The 23,002-nt window shown below is 41.9% G+C and overlaps 1 protein-coding gene across 1 annotated transcript in view; it reads left to right on the top strand.

Annotated features, from left to right (window-relative positions):
- Positions 1–23,002, top strand: part of MYO7A (myosin VIIA) — a 151,756-nt gene that overhangs the window by 65,517 nt on the left and 63,237 nt on the right. The window contains exons 35-43 of the mRNA XM_078784432.1: positions 3,265–3,391; positions 5,560–5,729; positions 5,956–6,203; positions 7,066–7,151; positions 7,409–7,566; positions 8,228–8,381; positions 10,610–10,765; positions 15,417–15,522; positions 18,035–18,148. Of these exons, the coding sequence (XP_078640558.1) occupies positions 3,265–3,391; positions 5,560–5,729; positions 5,956–6,203; positions 7,066–7,151; positions 7,409–7,566; positions 8,228–8,381; positions 10,610–10,765; positions 15,417–15,522; positions 18,035–18,148 (1,319 nt within the window). The remainder of the gene's footprint in view (positions 1–3,264; positions 3,392–5,559; positions 5,730–5,955; positions 6,204–7,065; positions 7,152–7,408; positions 7,567–8,227; positions 8,382–10,609; positions 10,766–15,416; positions 15,523–18,034; positions 18,149–23,002) is intronic.

Here is a 23,002-nt window from a genome sequence, read left to right as displayed (position 1 = left end):
TGGAACAAATTACAAACCATGGAGCAAATTACAAACCATGGAACAAATTACAAACCATGGAACAAATTACAAAACCACAGAACAAATTACAAACCATGGAACAAATTACAAACCATGGAACAAATTACAAACCATGGAACAAATTACAAACCATGGAACAAATTACAAACCATGGAACAAATTACAAACCATGGAACAAATTACAAACCATGGAACAAATTACAAACCATGGAACAAATTACAAACCATGGAACAAATTACAAACCATGGAACAAATTACAAACCATGGAACACATTACAAACCAAGGAACAAATTACAAACCATGGAACAAATTACAAACCATGGAACAAATTACAAACCATGGAACAAATTACAAACCATGGAACAAATTACAAACCATGGAACAAATTACAAACCATGGAACAAATTACAAACCATGGAACAAATTACAAACCAAGGAACAAATTACAAACCATGGAACAAATTACAAACCATGGAACAAATTACAAACCATGGAACAAATTACAAACCATGGAACAAATTACAAACCATGGAACAAATTACAAACCATGGAACAAATTACAAACCATGGAACAAATTACAAACCATGGAACAAATTACAAACCATGGAACAAATTACAAACCATGGAACAAATTACAAACCATGGAACAAATTACAAACCATGGAACACATTACAAACCAAGGAACAAATTACAAACCATGGAACAAATTACAAACCATGGAACAAATTACAAACCATGGAACAAATTACAAACCATGGAACAAATTACAAACCATGGAACAAATTACAAACCATGGAACAAATTACAAACCATGGAACAAATTACAAACCATGGAACACATTACAAACCATGGAACAAATTACAAACCATGGAACAAATTACAAACCATGGAACAAATTACAAACCATGGAACAAATTACAAACCATGGAACAAATTACAAAACCATGGAACAAATTACAAACCATGGAGCAAATTACAAACCATGGAACAAATTACAAACCATGGAACAAATTACAAACCATGGAACAAATTACAAACCATGGAACAAATTACAAACCATGGAACAAATTACAAACCATGGAACAAATTACAAACCATGGAACAAATTACAAACCATTACACTTTTTTTCGTACACTAAAACTACATGAAGTACATGAAAATTAAATTAGTACACTTTTTATTGATAGTCTTTATGAATTCAATTTAAAATACCAGTTTGCCTCATATTTCTTGCTAGATTGAAATTAATTTCGTTTTCTGCAATTCTCGTTCATAAAATGAACCTAAAACGTCTTCTCCATTCAAATCAAATAATTTACAAGTCCAAGGTACAGTGTTTAAAATATCACTAATTATAAACAATTCAGCAGTCAAATTTGTTTTGTACTTTCTTTTTCAAGCATTTGTTATCCTTATTTTACATGTTCATTACTGCCTTGTTATATTTTATGGTTTCTGGAAGGTCAATGTAAGGTGATGCTGATAATGAGTGTTATTTCAAGATGTGCAAATTTAAACACTTTGTTTAATTACAAACCCTGAGCCTTCTGTTTGGTCATCTAATTTCTCTCTCACACTTTAATAGTTTTTCATAAATATAAAAAAAAAATCAGAAAATGTTGATAAGTTATACAGTTGAGTACGCCTTTCAATATCCTTAATTTCTTCCTGTTCATCTACTGTTTTTACTATTGATGCCGCAAATCCGAATGAGGTGTAATATTTTCTAAAAGGTTTAGGTTCTTTTTTATTTATTTTTCTATGTATGGGTTAGCCTTTTATAATAGCATGTGGAATTTGGATTGTGGATTTTTGGGAATAAAAATCACGACTTTAACATTTACATTATAAGCATTATCTTTATACTTTACTTCTACTTTAAGGATTTTTTGGTGTTTTTTTTTTAAAGCGGTGAAGCCGCTTCAATATGTCGCAATGCCCTTATTCCTTACATCTGTCCTTCCTTCCATCATCAAAAATAAAGAAGAACCTTTCTATCCCACCGTGTTTAATTACAAAGGGTTAAAAAGTGCAATTCTAAAGGGTAATTGTCAAGGGTTCTAAAGGGGAATTATAAGGGTTCTAAAAGATTATTCTAAAGGGTAATTATTACGGGTTCTAAAGGGGAATTCTAAAGGGTTCTAAAGGGTAATTATCGAGGTTACTAAAGGGGAATTATAAGGGGTTCTAAAGGGGAATTCTAAAGGATTCTAAGAGGTAATTCTAAAGGGTAATTCTTGAGGGTTCTAAAGGGGAATTCTAAAGCGTTCTGAAGGGGAATTCTAAAGGATTCTAAAAGGTCATTCTAAAGGGTAATTCTCAAGGGTTCTACAGGGGAATTCTAAAGGGTGTAATTCTAAAGGGTAATTCTAAAGGGTAATTCTCGGGGGTCTAAGGGGGAATTCTAAAGGGTTCTAAAAGGTAATTCTAAAGGGTGTAATTCTTGAGGGTTCTAAAGGGTAATTCTAAAGGGTAATTCTCTGGGGTCTAAGGGGGAATTCTAAAGGGTTCTAAAAGGTAATTGTAAAGGGTAATTCTCGGGGGTTATAAACGGTAATTCTAAAGGGTAATTCTCAAGGGTTCTAAAGGGGAATTCCAAAGGGTAATTCTCAAGGGTAATTCTAAAGGGTAATTCTAAAGGGTAATTCTCAGGGGCCTAAGGGGGAATTCCAAAGGGTTCTAAAAGGTAATTCTAAAGGGTAATTCTCAAGGGTTCTAAAGGGGAATTCTAAAGGGTAATTCTCAAGGGTTCTAAAAGGTAATTCTAAAGGGTAATTCTCAAGGGTTCTAAAAGGTAATTCTAAAGGGTAATTCTCAAGAGTTCTAAGGGGAGTTCTAAAGGGATCTAAAGGGTACTTCTCGAGGGTTCTAAACGGTTCCAACGGGTAATTCTAAATGATTCTAAAAGGTAATTTTAAAGGGTTCTAAAGAGGTCTAAAGGGTAATTCCAGAGGGTTCCAAAGGGTAATTGTAGAGGGTTCTAAAGGGTAATTGTAAATTGTTGTGAAGGGTAATTCTAGGGGGTTCTAAAGGGTAATTGTAAAGGGTTTAGTTCGTTTCTAGGCTTTGCCTATTTCATATTAAAATGTAACCTTTGGAAAACGATCATTGGGAAGGGAGTGGCAAACCACCAGACCTTGATCAGGAAGGTGATTTGGAAGTGCCTGATACCCTGGGAAGGGTATTAATATATTGATTTATCGATTTTATTTTTTGATTTATTAATTTTCACACCAGGCCCCAGTTTTTCACAGCGGGACGTTGTGGTGGCTGTTAATTGGACTGGAGTTTACTTTGTTGACGACCAAGAGCAGGTTCTTCTGGAGCTCTCATTTCCCGAGATCACAGCTGTCTCATGCAGCAGGTACTTGGATGCTGGTGGCTTATTATTGGCATACTTATTCATCTGCAATACTTAGGCTTTTCATAAGCTAATACAAAAAGTAAATAAATGAAGGGTTTACTTTTGATCCTCTCCTTAAGTGTAATTGCTTGCAGGCAATGCATAGCATCTGCTACCCACAACACTCATCATTAAACTTCCCTGATTTGTCCTGGAAACACATATTTAAGGATATTGAAGGTAATGCTGTTTCATAACGCATACTCCATCTTTGGACATATTTCACATACCCAATAGTAAAAATGGCTCTCCCAACTTTTACCATCACTAGTGAATAGGAAACACCCCACTGTACATTTCAAAACTACAAGGTCATACCTTAACCAAATTCCATTTTTCCAACCCTGTTTGAGGGCTGCTTTGACAGCACCCTGCGATGGCATTACAACCTGACTAGGGTACATTTTCAGACCAAGTTGAGGGCACCCTCGGTGTCCTGTAATGTGGTAGGGGAGAAAAGATTATAATAATAATAATAATAATGCATTTATTTTATATAGCGCTTTTCAGGAAGCCCAAAGACGCTTTGACAGAGTGCAAAACATAATGCATAGCAAAACATAAAGACAATTGCAAAAAAGAAGAATCAATAGGGAAATATTCAAAGCACAAAGGAGGGAGAAAGAGAGGAGATAGTCAGGGGTTAGATGTTGTGGGTTAAATGTTGAATGCAGTGTTGAACAGGTGGGTCTTGAGTGATGTTTTGAATGTGGTGAGTGAGGAGGAGTCTCTGATGGTGTGAGGTAGCGAGTTCCAGAGGGTGGGAGCAGCGATGGAGAAGGCCCTGTCCCCCCAGGATCTAAATTTGGTCCGGATGGGGGGGGTCAGGAGGTTGGTACCAGCAGAGCGGAGGTTGCGGGTGGGAGTGTGTCTGGAGAGGAGGTCAGCCAGGTAGGATGGGGCCAGGTTATGGAGGGCGTTGTAGGTCAAGAGGAGGATTTTGTACTGGATTCTCTGGGAGATGGGGAGCCAGTGAAGCTTGTAAAGGACGGGGGTGATGTGGTCACGGGTCCGGGAATGGGTGAGTAGACGGGCAGCGGAGTTCTGAATGTATTGGAGTTTATTGGTGATTGTTGAGGGTGAACCATAAAGGAGGCTATTGCAGTAGTCCAGACGGGAAGTGATGAAGGTGTGGATGAGGGTTTCTGCAGCCACGGAGGAGAGGGATGGACGGAGACGGGTGATGTTTTTCAGGTGAAAGAAGGCTGTCTTTGTGATCTGTTTAGTGTATTTGTCGAAGGAGAGGGTTTGGTCAAAGATGATGCCAAGATTCCGGATGTGAGGAGAGGTGGATACTGGGAAACCGTCGATGTTGAGGGCAAAGTTATGGGTGGACTTGGTGAGCGTTTTTGGGCCAATGATGATTATTTCAGATTTATCACAGTTAAGTTTGAGGAAGTTGATTTGAAGCCAGGATTTTATTTCAGTGATGCAGTTTGTCAGGATAGAGTGGGTGGCGGTGGAGATGGACTTGGTGGAGATGAAAAGCTGGATGTCATCGGCGAAGCAGTGGAATTGGAGACCATGACGGCGGATTAAGTGACCGAGGGGGGACAGGTAAAGGATGAAGAGGAGGGGGCCAAGAACTGAACCTTGGGGGACACCTTGGGGGAGGGGAGCAGTGGGGGATTTGCAGTTATTGATGGAGATGAACTTTAGTTAAGTTTAGTTAAGTTTAGTTAAGTTTAGTTAAGTAGTCAATGCTGCAGCTGAAGTACTGACATTTTAATCAAAGCCACACATTTATCACATATGTTAAAGAGGGCACAGCTGTATCGTCTGCCAGTATTTAGTTGTGGACAATAAAGATCCAATAGTACTACTGTATTTGAAATGAAGTAGGACACTGTGTAGCCGTACCTGAGGAAAATTCGAAATTCCTACATTGATATAGATGAGGGAATTGCTCTAGTGGCGCAGCCAAACTTACAGAATGACGCAACCAGCAATCTGTGCCTTGTATGCAAGTAAGTGCAATTCATGCTCAGATCTGCTTTCTTTGTAGACCGCAATATTGATGTTCCTGTTTGACATTATTGATGTTCCATGCTATAAGACTATTTTTACAAGACCCTATCTGAAGAAGCAATTTTTTGTCCTAAACTGTAAGTGATATCATGTGTCACCAGAGAAGGCAAGAACCAGGGGCAAAACTTTTCACTAGCAACCATCAGGGGAGATGAGTACACGTTCAGCTCCATAAACGCTCAAGATATACGCGACCTGGTGGTCTGCTTCCTGGAAGGTCTCCGCAGTCGCTCAATATACGTGGTTTCTCTGCAGGACAATCCTCCACCTGGTCAGTTTGAGCAATACCTGCTTGAGGCACAAATTTCTCAGCAACTATTTTCTAATAAATATAACATTCAATGACTTGTGAAACTTAATTTGCATATACAGTGGAATGTTATCCTAATATCTAACTCTAAACAGGGTGTTACAAAATAATAGCCATGAAGGTTTAGATACTAAAGTGTGACTCACAAATTGTGCATCTACCAACAAATAACACCCTTTTTGGACAGTTGGCGATGAGGGAACGTTCTTGAGTTTCCGCAAAGGGGACCTCATTGTGCTCGACCAGGAGAGGGGCTCCGATGTACTCTCTTCCGGCTGGGCTCATGGACTCAACGAAAGGACTGGTGCCTGTGGGGACTTTCCCACGTCATGTGTGTACGTTCTACCGACAGCAACACACCCACTCCCTGAGCTGCAAGCTCTTGTGGCCATGAGTCCTGGACAGAGACAGGAGTTGTTACAGGTCTCCATGCAGGTACTTTAATGTGTTGTTAGGTCTTCCGGCCACTTTTGGTTTTCTTATGTAATTTCAAGCTATTACTTCCGTCTCATAGTGAATTCAATTTGTGAAGAATACCGAAGAAAACCTTGACATAGAAAAACAACCATTTGGCCCATCATGCCTGCATCACATCCACATTTTCTTATTATCCATTTTATTTAATACACTTCAATTGCATTGTACTTAAAAGCCACAGCACATTTCAATTGCCTCAGTCATACAGGTTTATCATCTTTTTATTACCTCCGACACCGAAGGTAGATGGAGGTTATGTTTTCACCCCTGTTTGTCTATTTGCCACTCTGTCTGTGAGCAGGATATCTCAAAAGTTATGGACAGATTTGGATGAAATTTGGTCGCATTTTGGGTGTGATAAGGATGAATTTTTGAGATTTTGGTGAAGACGTGGATCCGCATCCAATATATTTTTTAATTTCTTCAGTAATTCTTCACCCGTAGGAGATGTGGCCAAAAACAATATGTAGCACGATATCTCCATAAGTTTGTATGGATTATGACAAAACATGGTGGATGATTTTTGTCGTTGACAAGGACAAGCTCATTAGATTTTGGTTAATGTCTGCATGCAGATCCAATCTATCAGTGGGATACAAATTGTAAGCTATATACATATATACACATTACACACACACATATATAGTATGCATGTGTGTGTATACCTTCATTTTTGAACACAGTATATACTCACCTGTTCTCCTCCACTCACCTCCTCTGTCAGGCGGTGTGTATGGATCTTGGAGAGTTGGGAAGGGGGCAGTCAAAATCATATTTGCGTGCATAATAAATACATGTGCTCTCGTCATATAACCTGTAGGTTTCGCCAGGTGGTGATGGGTATCAAGACAATGGAAAAAGTCTCAAATGCTACACTTTGGAGGAGTTTGCAATGGATCACTTCAGGTGGGTTTGTGTGACAGCAATTCTGTTGTAGTTATTGTCAATTATAGAAATAATATAATTTAATTTCTGTAGCTGAATAATGGGAATTTTTCACACTTTTAAGAGAATCTTACAATGCTTGGATTAGAGTTAGATCATCGACAAAGGTATGAGCCTTGCGTCTTGCCTGCTGGGCAACTATATTAGTTGTTGGTGACATCATTTTTAACACACACGTGGGATATACTATACTCTCCTCTAATCACCTCCCATTTCAGGCCACCACCGAAGCACACGCTGAGCCGAGTAATGGTGAGCCGGCCGAGAGCACGGCAGAGAGCATGGGTTTGCGCAAGGGAGCCATTAAAGCAACCTCTCCTCCGAAAGTTGGCTGCAAGTGAGGAGCTTAGCCAGGATGCCTGCTCAGCCTTCTTGGATATCCTCCTTCCTAGTTCTTATGTTGGTTGCTCTTGTGTACGCATGACAGACTCTTGGTTTTTTTTTTTTTGTTTGGATACAAGATCGAGGCTCGTGTAAGAGCTAACATTAATGACAAAAAACAAACAAAAAAAATAACCGGACACATAAGACATAATAAAGGGGGCGGGAGACAAGATGGGGAGAGAGGGGGAAGCACACAAGTATAACATTTGAGAGCAGGGACATCGGGAGATCTGTGGGAGGTAGAGGGCTTGGGCGGAGGAGGCGTGGGAAGGAGGTTGGGGGGGGGGGGGGGCGGTTGGGAAGGTAAAAAACAACAACACATGGACAGTGCTAGGACTTCCAGGAAAGAAGTCGGTATTTCAGAAAAGTGGATCTAGAATGAATTAACAGGGGTAGAAGTTTTGACGTTTGAGTTCAGCCTCGTCTTTAATTTCCCATCTCTGCCACATATTGTATTTCCCATGCTGTAAGGTAAATGATCAATCATAGAAATTGGCAATGTAACTAGCCCATTCTGATTGATGCAGATACTCAGCCATTAGCTTCGTGGATTGGAGGTCATGTCACTAAATTGACAGGTCCAGGTACTTAACCTTGACGGGCTTAAAGACCCTTCCATTAACCTTACGCAAACCCCTTGACTGACAATGCACCCATCCTGAAGTACATGGGAGATTACCCATCCCGAAGACTGCACAGCGGCATAGAGCTCACAAACCAAATATTCGAGGTGGCATTGAAAGCAGAGCCCATGAAGGACGAGATCTATTGCCAGATTCTGCGACAACTCACCGAAAACCACGTGCGGTAAGACCACAAGACTATGTTGGGACACCAACCTTTCAGCAGCAAGTATTAGAACAGGCTTTATTTGTACTCGTTGCTTTTACTCCAGAAGAAATGCAAATTTAATCCATTTACAAACAGTTGCAGACAGTGAGGGAGAGTTATTTATTATGTCTGCCATTGTGGATGGAAGACATGCTTGAACAGATAGTATAACGAGGTTTAATGTGCAGTCTCAAGTTAATCATTGTTCAGAAAGTGAAAATGCTAAAAATGTAAGCAATCATGTAGACTGTAGAGCATATCGACATTTTTGGTCAGCCTGGTTTCTAAGTTCTATATAGTTGGTGATTTGACCAGTGATTGGGCAGAAACACACATGCACGCACACACACACACATATATATATATATATACACACACACACAGTCACATGAAAAAGTAAGTACACCCCATGTAAAGTTTTGACTTTTTCAACATATTTCAACATACAGCTATTTGATCTTCATTTGAACAATACTGATAGATAAAGGTGATATAATATAACAAATATCATGAACCATTTACATTTTGTAGTCCATTGTATAATTTAAATAAATATAAATGCAAATTTTGCATGTGGAAAAAGTAAGTACACCCTTGGCTCTAATAGGTGGTATTGCCCCCTTTGGCAGAAACAACCTCAAGTATGCGTTTCTTATAACTGTCTGCCAGTCTCTGACATCGACAGGGAGAAATTTTTGCCCACTCCTCCATGCAGAATTCTTTCAGCTGTGCGATGTTTGAGGGGTTTCTTGCATGCAAAGCTCGTTTCAAATCCACCCACAACATCTCGATGGGATTTATATCCGGGCTTTGACTTGGCCATTCCAGAACCCTTCATTTCTTTCTTTTCAGCCATTCCTTGGTGGATTTACTGGTATGTTTCGGGTCATTGTCTTGTTGCCAGGTCCACCTTCGGTTAAGCTTCAACTTTCCGACAGATGGCCTCACATTATCCTCAAGCACCCTCTGGTACAATGAAGAATTCATAGTGGATGCTATGATGGTGAGCTGCCCAGGCCCTGTTGCAGCAAAGCTGTCCCAAACCATAATATTTCCTCCACCATGCTTTACAGTTGGTATCAGGTTCTTGTGGTCAAACGCTGTCTTTGGTTTTCGCCAAACATGTCTTCTGGTACTGTGGCCAAATAGCTCTACCTTTGACTCATCTGTGCAGAGCACATTGTTCCAGAAGTGCTGGTCTTTGCCTCGTTGTTCCTTGGCAAACTTTAGTTTTGCCCTGATGTTCTTTCTGGACAGCAAAGGTTTCCTCCTGGCATCAAATTTGTGCAGCCTCTTTCTAATGTTAGACTCATGCACTTTGACATCAACAGTGGCAACAGCTACCTGTAGGTCCCGTGATGACACTGGGGTTTTTAGAGACTTCTTTCAGCATCTTGCGGTCTGCTCTCGGGCTGAACTTGCTGGGGCGGCCTGACCTGAACAAGTTGGCAGTTGTTTGGAATCTTCTCCACTTGTAGATGATCCTCCGGACAATCGAATGATTGATTTCAAATTGTTTGGAGATCTTTTTAAATCCCTTCCCAGACTCGTAGGCATCTATAACCTTCTTTCTGAAGGCCTCAGAGAGCTCTTTTGATCTAGGCATTGTGACGCCGCACACTTCAACAACAAAGAGCAAACCAAATTAAATGTCTGAGGTTTAAATAAGACAGTTTCCTCCAAGATCCTCTCTAACGATGTTCTAATCATTTGCACCTGAGCTGGTGCACCTGATTCTAATTTTAGGTATTTGAAGTAGTGATAAATGTAGGGGTGTACTTACTTTTTCCACATGCGAAATTTGCATTTATGTTTATTTAAATTATACAATGGACTACAAAATGTAAATGTTTCATGATATTTGTTATATTATATCACCTTTATCTATCAATATTGTTGAAATGAAGATCAAATAGCTGTATGTTGAAATATGTTGAAAAAGTCAAAACTTTACATGGGGTGTACTTACTTCTTCACGTGACTGTATATACTGTATAAATCCCCCTATTTATAGTCTTTATCCAATAAATGGCCCTTAATTGATGTAACCCATAAATGGTAAAGTTGGAATAGGGCGTGAACAAAACCTCATCAGCGAGGTCACAAAATGGTGGGCTTGCCATGGTGGGAATGTACGTGAAAAAAAATCAATCCGCAATTGCATATAAGCACAATGAAGACTGTGTTGATCAATGATGGTGCAGGTATAGTGAAGAACGTGGATGGGAGCTGCTTTGGCTGTGTACTGGACTCTTCCCACCAAGCTGTCTACTCTTGCCGCATGTGCAGCGCTTTATCCAGTCACGCAGACGTGAGCCCCTCAGTGCCGACTGCCTCCAGAGGCTCTTCAAGAATTTACGGTACGTCGAGATATGTTTATTATAATGTATATGGTTTTATTATAATGTACTCGTACAAACGTGTATGGATATGTATGTATGTATATTTGTGACAATAACGTCTTCTTCTTCTTCCTCCTTCAGATATATAAAACTGAAAAACAATCCGTGAAGCCAAAAGGCGATGAGGCGGTGCAGCTGTGTGACTGTATTTCTATTAATTACGTACTGTTTGAATGTTGGTTGCGTCCTGTCTATTAATTACATACATCTATTAATTACGTACGGTTGGGATATATCTTTCGACCCTTTAGCGTTTAGCCTGCTGAGTCCCGTTTGACCTTTGAAGACCCTTTAAATCCCCCAAGTTTGTTTACATTTCCAATGAATGTCTCCAAAGGGAATACGACTAGGAATGGTGACAACACAGATGACACGCTGGGTCAGCAGGAAGATGCTGTTAGGGTTTATGTTCCGTCTTATCCTGCACAAGTCGAATTTGAAAACCCTCCTCAAGTGGATTTAACCGTTAAGGATGATGAAAGCCCTCCTCAGGTGGACTTAACCATCAGTAACAATGTACCACAGTGGAGGAGCAAGTCATGGGTAGGGAAGACAGTCCAGAGCCGCCTGCTACATTACCAGTTGACAGAACAACTGAGACCCTGAAGAAGTCTTCTGACTCGACAAGAGGAATTCCACCACAGAGGTTCCTTCACAGTGTAGGAGCTGAAGTACCCAGTGATAGGACTCAGGCTGGATTCTTTGATTTTCTTACCTCTTGGATTTCTTCATTTTGATTGTTCGCTGATATGGGGACATTGTCAGTTCAAGTGGGTGGAAATGTTGGCGAAAGGTGTGGTCACACGGAGTTGTTCGCATTGGCTGGTATATTTATTTTATTAAATTTTCCTTGCCACTGTAGTTTAATGTCTAGCGATAGATTGATGTGTGGTTTATGGTGATTTGTACCATGAGGGTGTAAAATGTAAAAATAAGTTTAGTTGTTGGCCACCGGAAATCGAAAGCACGCTTCTGCCCTGACTCTCGTGGAGAGGGGAGGATTTTGGTGCGTTCTCAGGCCCAGCCATTAACGTGGAGTGTGGTCGCCGGTGTTGTGTGGATTCGCCTCTTCACCCTTTAATTCACGAGCCTCGATTCAGTATACAAAAAAAAAAAAAAAAGCTGTAGTCTTTGGGTTCGGTTGTTTGTTTGCACTTTGTTTGTTTGCACAACCCAAAGTTTGCACTCGAATGACCCAAGGACAAGGACTCGTGTGAGCGCATGTTGCTGCCCCTTTTTCTTATGTTGTGTTCCCTTCAAACCAAAACATTCATTAAACGATTGAAAGAAGACCTCGGGTTGGTGTGCAACGTATATCGGCTACATCGAGATAAGAAAGGTTATTGTATAGAAAAAGAAAATAAGAAGATGTACAGAAGAGAAGATGGGACACCCTGAGCCTGGAGGAGCAAAGTTTGCTACGCTGTTGCTAATGGCGTGAAGACGCGGAGAAGAGTTGCCGTTCTTCGCAATGTGAAAAAACGCTTTAGCTCTGGAAGGATGGATCCCCCCTCCTCGACCCTTATAGATAGATAGAAGCACCTCACTGCACTGCAAAATATGGGGACAGGAATGTATACTGTCCTGTAAAGGGCCACCTGAAGGTGGAGCTACACGATACACATTTACATAGACAATTTGAATCGGCCTCCCCACTCCTCCCCCTGGAACACGGAGCAAAGGAAAAATCGAGGAGTGTGGTTTCCGCCATGGGACGATGTCCCCCGTTGGACTGGGGGGTTGGTGGAGGTTGGGGCCTGTCAGGGGAAAAAGCCCTTAGCTCCGAAACAATCGACCTCCTGGAGACTTAGCGTATTAGATATATAGTAAGGGCATTTTATGAGATATTTCACAAATCTGTTAACTAAATTGTTACCAAAAAATTTCTTCACCAATATGTTTGTAAAGGTGTGTAATAACATGTGTTAAAATGTTGAAGTTCAACTCCCGTGGGAAACGCAGAAAAAAAGCTGTTGAATTCGGGTACTGAAAAATTATTTTCGAGAATTTTTATTTTTTTTAATCGGCCCTTAAGTAACTTATGAGGGGTCAAATAAGGGTTTTTCATGATTCTGAGTTGATTGTTAACATTTATATTTTCACTTTTACATTTACACACAAAGTAGCTTTTATTTCACATACATATATAATACTCAAGAGTTATTTCTCATTCACAATGTCAGAAGTTTCAACAGTCATTGTCTATGTCTTCTTCAGACTCAACAACATCATGACTGCAGTTTCTGCATGTAATGCCATTACAGACTCCACAGGCCGAGATGCACGTGACCCCATTCTTCTTGCAGCTGCATCGCCGGTTGCTGCAATCTCCATGACAATTACAGCTCGTGAACTGCAATAGCTCCTCAGGAGCCATGGGGTCCAGTGTTGGAACTGGCTCATACCCATGCACACCTATTGTCCATCCATAGTCACTGGGGTTCAGAGACATGCTCTGTAGAAGGATCCAGTCCCGGGATCCTCAAGCGCAGCATTGATCCTCAAGCGCAGCATCAACCGCAACCTCATCATTGATCTGTTCATCGGTTTCCTCCACAATGGTGTCAAGAGTGCCAGAAGTATCTGGAACATCATCATCTCCACTCCTACTATTAAGGAAGCAGTATTTGTAGTTTTGTGTCTCCGTGTAAGACTCAGTGTATCCCAGCCGGTGGAACTTGTTGAGCATCCATTTTGACCCAAATCTATGATCAAGTTGTATGGCAAGCCCCATTTGGTGTGGCAATACTCCAGACCGAGGTCGACAGGCCTTAATAAAATTCTGCCCCCAAACGGCAACTCTTTCGTCTGTCTTGACAATCGGTCTCAAGAACATCTGAAGGCTTGCAGGAACAAGTGTCAGCTGACTATCGATGTCAGTCATACTGTGTGTGGTGGGGTATGACTTTGGACCTAAATCAATCAAGGCAATATCATTGGATATGAACTTGAGTGCCGTCTTTATGATCTGAGTCTTCTCATCTCCATGGTCAAGATTAGCATGATGCGCTCGCAGAATATTGTCGGTGCCATCTTTGAGACAGAGTACATCTGCCCTTCTTTCCTGTGTTGTGAAATACAAGGTGTCTTCGTATTTCTCTAGAAGTTTTATCTTTAGCCAATGCTTTGAATAAGAAAGGCTCTTCTCTGGTGACTGATCAAACTCCTGCAGCTTTTCATGGACTTGGTCCATGTTCATTACCCCATGCTCTAATTCTGAGTCTAACCATTCGCAGAATTCAATAAAAACTGCCTCTCGCTCCTCATCAATACACCTCTGTCCTCTCTTCCTTTTTCCTTCCTCATCAGTCTTGGACAAACTGTCACCTCTCGCAAACATAAGTTTGCATCGCAAATGGTACAGTGTTTCTTCTGCTACCAAGTCGTTGATCCCTTCCAGGCGTCCAGTGACTTCAGTGCCCCAGTCATCCCCGCGACTCCGTGATGTCTTCAGCAAGCTTGCCTTCAGTGTATCTGCCATCAAATTATCTGGCACTCTGTATTTCTTTCTAGCTTGTGCTGGATTATTTTTGTAGAGCTGGGCTGGTTGGTTGCAAAGAATGCATACATCCTTATACAGGAGGTCAACTGACTGTGATCTTCTAGAACTGCAGCCAGTTGATGAACTGAACTCACAAGTAGTGTGTCGTCTCTTCAACTTTGATGACTCTTTCTCTGCCTTTGATGCTTGAGCTGACTTCTTGGTGGTTGCAACAAAGTTGTTGTACAGATCATTTTTACACTTCTGGTGGTACCTCAGTTTTCCTTCCTTTTGAGCCTCCTTCATACGTTCCACAACAGTAACATTTTCGACAGTTTCTGCTTGTTTCAATAAAGTTGAGTATCCCTTTGGAGTTGCCTGTATGAGCCTTTCAGCTGGTGTATCCGAGCGTGCACAGATGAAGCAATTGAGCACAGGTGGAGTAACGTCTTCATCCATATTGCTAGACTCCATGTCCTGCAAAGTAGAAAATGAGATATATTTAGAAATTATTTTTCCACAAAGGAGTGTCTGTGGTGAAATATAAATGTTAACAATCAACTCAGAATCATGAAAAACCCTTATTTGACCCCTCATAAGTTACTTAAGGGCCGATTAAAAAAAATAAAATTTTTCGAAAATAATTTTTCGGTACCCGAATTCAACAGCTTTTTTTCTGGGTTTCCCACGGGAGTTGACCTTCAACATTTTAACACATGTTATTACACACCTTTACAAACATATTGGTGAAGAAATTTTTTGGTAACAATTTAGTTAACAGATTTTCATATGTTTCCCTTACTAATAAGATTTTGTGTTGAAAAGTATGCTCAACCAATTGCACGACTGTTGAAATATTTCATTAATTATTTAGTTACTTAACCAATCATACTACCTGTTATTAACATTGAATGTAATCTTGATATTTTTTTTTTTAACGTTCTGTAGTGAATTCTGAGACACCCTGGGTACAAGCTTGGTTATAAGCAAAAGTACTGGTGAAATTTGAACCATGTTGGAGTATATAATCCAGTTGAGGCTCATGCCAGAGCCAAACCACCAAGGATGAAGGGGTTACAATTACAAGTGGGGAGTGATTCTGCATTTCCCCAATTTCCTTTCATCCAGAAATGGCTGCCGGAAGTTTTCACCTCACTTGGTGGAAGTAGAAGCCATTCAACACAAGACGACGCAGATCTTTCACAAAGTTTACTTCCCCGATGGGACTGATGAGGTGAGTGAAGTTTCGGCAGAATTTGTGCTCGACAAAAAGAGGGAATTGAAGGTTTTATGGAAAAAGTGCAAAATAATGTGTTGAAGAATAACTTTCAAATGAGAAGAGTAAATAATACAGTGAATAATTTACCTGTTTTGACACCTACCTCTGGGATCCTTTGGTTATCATTTTAATTGGGAAATGTAGAATCACTTCTTCTGGCTTGATTTTGACAATTTCATTACTGGGACTACTTGCCAAACTTTGTCAACTTGTGTTTCGGAGGGAAGTTTACTCACCTTCTTGTCAGACTATCTTTGTGGCAGTCAACTGGAAGGTGCATCGAGTGTAACATCCTCTAGCATTAAGCCTGCCAATACAGGTGTGCCACAAGGGTCCATTCTTGGAACGTTATAATTTCTCATCTTTATTGATGATATTACTAAGCCAAGCAAGAGAATACTGCATTTCTGTATGCATGTGATCCGTACCTGCTGAGTGGCAGGTGTAATAAACAAGCTACATCTGTGCCAAGTGGCCGATTCACTAAATTCTGACCTGAAATGAGAAAATGTATCACCTTGATAATCTAGAGTCTAGACAGTAGATGGAACACTATACATCTCGATTTTTTTTTTCAACACCCAACTCGATGAAGTAGAGGAAGATGCGATTCTAGGACTGAATCTCAGCACAAAGTTATCCTGAACCCCATATGTCATAATTTCTGGTCATTGCCTCAATGTGCTCCAGAGGGCAGCACCATATATTCTCATCAATGATCAACTGTATAACGAGTTACGGTCTGGTCCAGAATGGAATTTGCATCCTCTGCTTGGATCAATGCCACTTTGACATCATCGATATTGCTGCACTTAGTTCAATGCAAAGCTTTTGGTGCATAATTAGTATTTCAAATTACAACTTGTAGTCCCTTCACCATCATCGCCTAGTTGGAATTGGCACCCTATTTTGCAGAATTTTCTACAGTAATACAGTACTCTGGTAATACAGTACTTCTACAGTAATACTTAATGGTCATTCATAAGAACAAGTACAAGACCACTCTCACCTCTGGTATGCCGAATCCTATCGAGCATGGGATGACAATTGAAATGGAAACTTTTTGAACTGCATCCTATCAATGGTCTATTCTTCTGCCTGCAGATTGTGGAATTGACTATAGTCGACATTGTTGAAGATAGAAACAGCCATTTTTCAGAGGAAGTTAGATGTCTCCTTCGGCAATTTGTAGGTGAGCTCAGTACGACAACAACAACAACAGGCATTTTAAGGCAATTTTCCCTGCTGGAGCGGGGGTTAGCCTTGCGGTCCCCATGACAATCTTCTCCATCTTCAATCTTCAATTCTCAATCTTCAGTACTCTTAAAATTAATTAATTAAATAATTAAAGTACTGTACTCTTAAGATATGAACAGAGTGATTGGGAACCACATTTAATGCGCTATTAAAAATTACTTCAACAAGTCTTATCCATGTTACCCTTCCCCACAGTTATAACGGAACGAGCTGACCCGTCACACAGTCAAGGATTGCTTAACCCCAATATGGGGCGTTCAAAAATTACGCAATGCTATTTTTATTAAACGACATGTTATAGCCATGACAGTATAGTTAGCAATAGATTATTTTTTTTGGTAATTTGCATAACGTAACACTTGATTACCATCATTTTGTTTCTGTGCTATGGTGGGTGGAGTCAAGTGACAGATGTGGGTGTGGTCCAGCAACTTTCTGACCAATCGGTGCTTATTTCAAAAATTGACCCCCAACAAGAACAACAACAGAAACGCGAAGCTCTTGTAGACCTGTGACATGTCGCCGGTAAAATTTCACAGAATCATGTTCAGTGGATTTGTCCATTTTATTTTCCAAATGTCCTTGTCCTACAAGTGGTTTTTATAAAAGCTTTTCTCCTAACATTGATAATGTAAAAAAGTACAAAGGAAAGGAAAATGAGAAAGAAACCGCAAAGAAAGATTAAAAAGTTAATTTATTGGCGACAGGATATCTCAGTTGGCAGTGGGTTTGCGACAGAGCTGTGTTTTTGCAGTTCAATTTCTGACGTATCGGGCTGAATTGATCCTATCTTCTCTGCAGTTGTCATACTCCATTCTCTCACCCCCGAGAAGCCAAATCCCATAGTAGGGCATTTGCCTTCAACCAATTTGCCTTCTCGTCCTTTCCCCCCCCTTTTTTCTCTTTACATAATCAAGGCTCGAGGAGGAATGTCCAGCTTCATGCATTTCTTGTGGTCGAATGTTGAGCTTTGCCTGCATGTGAAGCTTTTCAAAAGCAGCGCCTGAAGCGGGAGACAGACACCACACTTCACATTATATGATAGATTGCTATTTATTACATGTGAATGGCCAGAAACTTGTAGCTGTTATCCAAAAGACTGGCCATATATATAAAAATATTGGCCTTAATTAGTTCTAAAACTGTTAATTAGTTCCACATCACGAACATTTCTGCCTTTTTCTCACACCCTCCACCCATGGTCATCTAGGCATTCGAGGTCGAATCCAGCACACGTGCCAGAGATTTATGCAAAAACATCGTTTCCAGGCTACACCTCCTCAACTCTGAAGGTTTCAGCCTCTTCGTGAAAATTACTGACAAGGTACTCGGCTTACTAGGATGGCAAGATGGTAGTAGCATGCTGACTGGTGTACTGCTTGGATGACCTTTATTTACGACATGACTCTATCTCCATTCTCATGTGCCACATTCATGGCATTTACCCCTGTAGTTAAGGCCACGGAGTTAGATTTTCTCCAAGCTATATTCCCACAATGGCCTATCTACTCTTTTGAAATAAGTTGTTGGATCTTAAACATTCAGCGAGAGGTAATTCTTAAACCAGAGGCCGAGCACCTTAACACAGCGATTGTCCAAGGAGTTAAAACCCTTGGGGAGGAGGAATTTTATTCGTGTTAATATTGTTTTGTAATAACATTAATATTATGCATTTATCATTATTGTTGTTATGACTTTTGTAATTAGAAGCTGCCTTGAAATATGCCACGTTAAGCTACATGTCTATACACCTTAACACGGCATTTGTCCAAGGCAGAAAACCCCCTTGGGGAGAGGGACAAATTAAGTCGCTATAACCTCTGCTGTGTGACCCTTAGTCCCACTGGCAAGTTTGGTTGGGATTGGTTAAGTCAGACAGACAGGCAGGAAATGACGTATTTTAGTACGTCAAGGAGACAATTGCACCAGCGGGGCTTGTTCCCGATAATATTTGTCTGAAACTAATTCTGAATCGTGTCTCTTTCTGGGGTCTCCTGAAGAGCTTCCGATATCAAAGAGATGAGAGTTAACACGAGGAAAGAAATCTGCTGATAGACAAATGTACAGGGTTATTGAGTTACATTCAAACAAATAAGCATGGGTATTGATGGTAGAAACCATGAGGTGGCAGTGAGGTTCCGTTTCAATGGACTCGAGTGAAGAGTACAGAATTGGGTGAACTCAGGTAGGTGATTACGCAGATTAGACAAAAGGAGGGACAAACAAGTGGAGGTGGGCAGAAAAATGCTACGGTGGAAGGATAGTTCAAAGATTATGTGTTCACTTTTGATCTGTCTAGTCTGTGTTTGATTCTCGACTTTTAGTCCCTTCAACATCATCGCCTAGTTGATGCATTTGTGAGCATTGGTGCGGCGTGCATGCCATCCCACAATGGGCATGATGGTGCGGCATGCAGGCCATCCCACAATGGGCATGATGGTGCGGCATGCATGCCATCCCACAATGGGCATGATGGTGCGGCATGCATGCCATCCCACAACGGGCATGATGGTGCAGCGTGCATGCCATCCCACAATGGGCATGATGGTGCGGCATGTATCCCATCCCACAATGGGCATGGTGGTGCGGCATGCATACCATCCCACAATGGGCATGATGGTGCAGCATGCATACCATCCCACAATGGGCATGATGGTGCGGCGTGTATCCCATCCCACAACGGGCATGATGGTGCGGCGTGTATCCCATCCCACAACGGGCATGATGGTGTGGCGTGTATCCCATCCCACAACGGGCATGATGGTGCGGCGTGTATCCCATCCCACAATGGTGAAATAGGGAGTGGGTGTACCAGTAACACAAATTGACTATGTGTAGATCAGTCCCAAAGAATCTCATTTTAATCCATTTTATTTTCGGGTTGTAACACAATAAAATGTGGAAAAAGTCAATACTTTCTGAAGGCACGGTACTTTTGTTTACGCTTGCACACACACTCTCACACACATGCTTGTTACCCTCTGCATGCTTGTTACCCTCCGCATGCTTGTTACCCTCCACATGCTTGTTACCCTCCGCATGCTTGTTACCCTCTGCATGCTTGTTACCCTCCACATGCTTGTTATCCTCCACATGCTTGTTACTCTCTGCATGCTTGTTACCCTCCGCATGCTTGTTACCCTCTGCATGCTTGTTACCCTCCACGTGCTAGTTACCCTCCACATGCTTGTTACCCTCCGCATGCTTGTTACCATCCACATGCTTGTTACCCTTCACATGCTTGTTACCCTCCACATGCTTGTTACCCTCCGCATGCTTGTTACCCTCCGCAGATACACTATGCAAAACAGGGGCAAAACCCGGAATTAATTTTTTTATACGCCTTTAAACCCTCATTAAGTTGAATTATGTACTTGAACACTATAGAACATAAATCACCTTCTTAATACCAGAATCCATGACATATATATATATATATATATACATGAATGACTGAATGAATGATCGTTTTAAGGCCATTTTTCCCCACTCGAGCGGGGGTTAGCCTTGCGGGCCCCATGACAATCATGGTTCCCTGTTTGAGGCAATAATAGAATATTATAATATTATATATATTAATAATAATAATAATAATAATTAATCAATAATATTATATATATTGTTGCGGATCCCGGGTTCGTCGACGTAATAAGGGGAGTTTATTACCCTGCTCCCCCTCAAACTCCGGGTCCACTGAGGCCGCCGACGGCGACTAAGCTCGTGATCGACGGATTGCTAAGCAATTCCGATCGGCAACCTCCCAACCACGCGCCGAAGAGTTTGCTGGTCAAATAAACCCAAATACCTTCAAGACACGCGACTGAAGAAACCGGGGATCGAACCCTCGCTTCCCACACTTTATTGCATGCCAAGCGGATTTGCACGGTGTGGAAAGCGGCGTTACCTGACGTGATTTACGGACCTGATTCAAGCCAAATTCGGTCTCGGGTGATGCTAGGCCAATAGCGAAAAGACGTACACGAACAGGTTTGAAAGTAACAACAAAATGTACAGCCGTTTATTTTCAAGGCAATAGAAAGAGACTAAGATGCCGCCTTATTAATTCCTTACCTATAATAAACCCCACAGGCGCCTTCACAAACTCGCACATAGGGAATGACACACCGGTTATTCTCGTACGGTGGTTTGGTTGGTGGTTTGCAGGGACTGACTCGAGGGTGGCCGCTTGATGTGCGCAGTGCGCAGTTAGATCCTCGATCCGGACGTGCAGCCTGGATGAGGTAAAGTCCGAAGGACGAACCGCCGCCTCAAAGTCAGCACGAACGACGAACTTCAACGCAGGTCAGACGAGCTTCAATGCAGGTTGGATGACCAGCTTCAAGATGAGTCGCGGGAGGGGCCAACGCTTGCAGGTCGGATCAGATAGACAAAGGGCATCTGCGAAGTCAAAGCTGATGAGGAGCGTCAGTGAAGCAAAAAGCAAGAGCGTCGGCGAAGCAAAAATCAGGAGCAAGAGGATGAAAATGCGATGGGTGGGGGTTTTTATCAGACCCGAAAAGCCTCCAGAATGTTCCACAGCCTCCTATTGGATGAGGTTCGTCACGTGCGGGCATTCAAGCCTTCCTCCCCCAAGGAAGGTTTCAGTCCTCCTTCCCTCTCTCATTCGGGGAGGTTTCACAACCCATTAGTCGCTTGCTGGTGACGTGTCCACGACCCCTCATTGGTCACGTGGGCTTCACTTTTGGCCACGCCTTCCTTTACATCAAAATGTCTTCCCTCCACCAGATGGAGGTTTGAAATCCTGCCGAAATCGACGCATATTGGTCTCGATTATTACACAATGGAAAGGGGCTAACCTTTACATTCAATATGAAATAACTAACGACTGCACGCTACATGTTGTCGTGCAATTAACTATGGGGGGTTTGCCTTTATGGCAAAACCGTAACAATATATATATATATATATATATATAAATATATATATGTATATGTATATGTATATGTATATATATATATGTATATGCATATGTATATGTATATGGATATGTATATGTATATTGTTACGGACGCGGTTAAGATGTTATTTTGACCGAGCGGTGGTATATTACCGCGACCGAACAGTTATTCCCCGACTCTAACACCCGATTTACCCCAAACTTTGGCTGGATCGCGCCACCGCTATTCAATCGGGAAAACTCTAAAGCGACCGAATACAAAGAGGAAAAAAGGAATAAGATGAGAAAACGTACAGAAGAGTAATTGGATTTATTATTTACACATATAATCAAGAAGAAAGCAGTCACGTTTATTTACAGACGAGATTAGATACACAGTGCAACGCTAGCTTACCTACAGTCTTAATTAACCCAGGGACAGAACAAACAAAAGACAGACTCACGCGGGGAATGCTGACAGGAATCGCAGGAGGTGGATGGCTGGAGGTGAACGCTTGGTGGAGCTTGGTGGAGCTTTGGTGGAGGTGAATGCTTGGTGGAGCCAACGCGGAGCTTGGTGGAGCCTTGGTGGAGGTGAACGCTTGGTGGAGCCAACGCAGAGCTTGGTGGAGCCTTGGTGGAGGTGAACGCGTGGTGTAGCCAATGCGGAGCTTGGTGGAGCTTTGGTGGAGGTGAACGCTTGGTGGAGGTGACCGCTTGGTGGAGCCAACGCGGAGCTTGGTGGAGCCTTGGTGGAGGTGAACGCTTGGTGGAGCCAACGCGGCTGGTGGGGGGTTGGTGTGACGGGTTCTCTCTCCTTCCCTCACAAGCTTCAGGACTCTTTCTCTTTCTTTCTTAGTCCCACCCAGTCCAACAACTTCCTCTCTTGCTTAGTCCAACTCAAGGCCTTCCTGTCTTCTGATCTCCTCCCTCCTCGACTCTCTCCGGGGGCCTCTGCCTCGGGTTATATAAGCCCCACCCTTGACCCTTTGCGAACCTCCCCAAAACGTTCTCTCTCCGCCCTCTAAAGCCAACCCCTCGTTCTGGGTTGGTCGGCAAGGGCTGGTTCACTCCTCCCCTCTATGACGAGGTGGGGACCCGCCTTTCTTCCCCAACCCTGCCGCGTGGTCAATGGCGGATGAAGGGAAAACCGCCCAAAATGCAGTTGGCAATTGGAAGGGAGGTAATTGGCAATGGCACTCGAGGCCTGGCAAAGACGAAAGGGTAAATGGAAGTTTTGGGAGTGGGAATGAAGGGAATCTATCTCTTTCACTGGTGCAA

The sequence above is a fragment of the Myxine glutinosa genome, chromosome 9 (assembly GCF_964187855.1).
Source record: "Myxine glutinosa chromosome 9, kmMyxGlut1.1, whole genome shotgun sequence".
NCBI classification, from domain to species: Eukaryota; Metazoa; Chordata; class Myxini; order Myxiniformes; family Myxinidae; genus Myxine; species Myxine glutinosa.
Note: the sequence above shows the minus strand (reverse complement) of the source record. Positions and strands in the feature narration are given on the sequence as shown.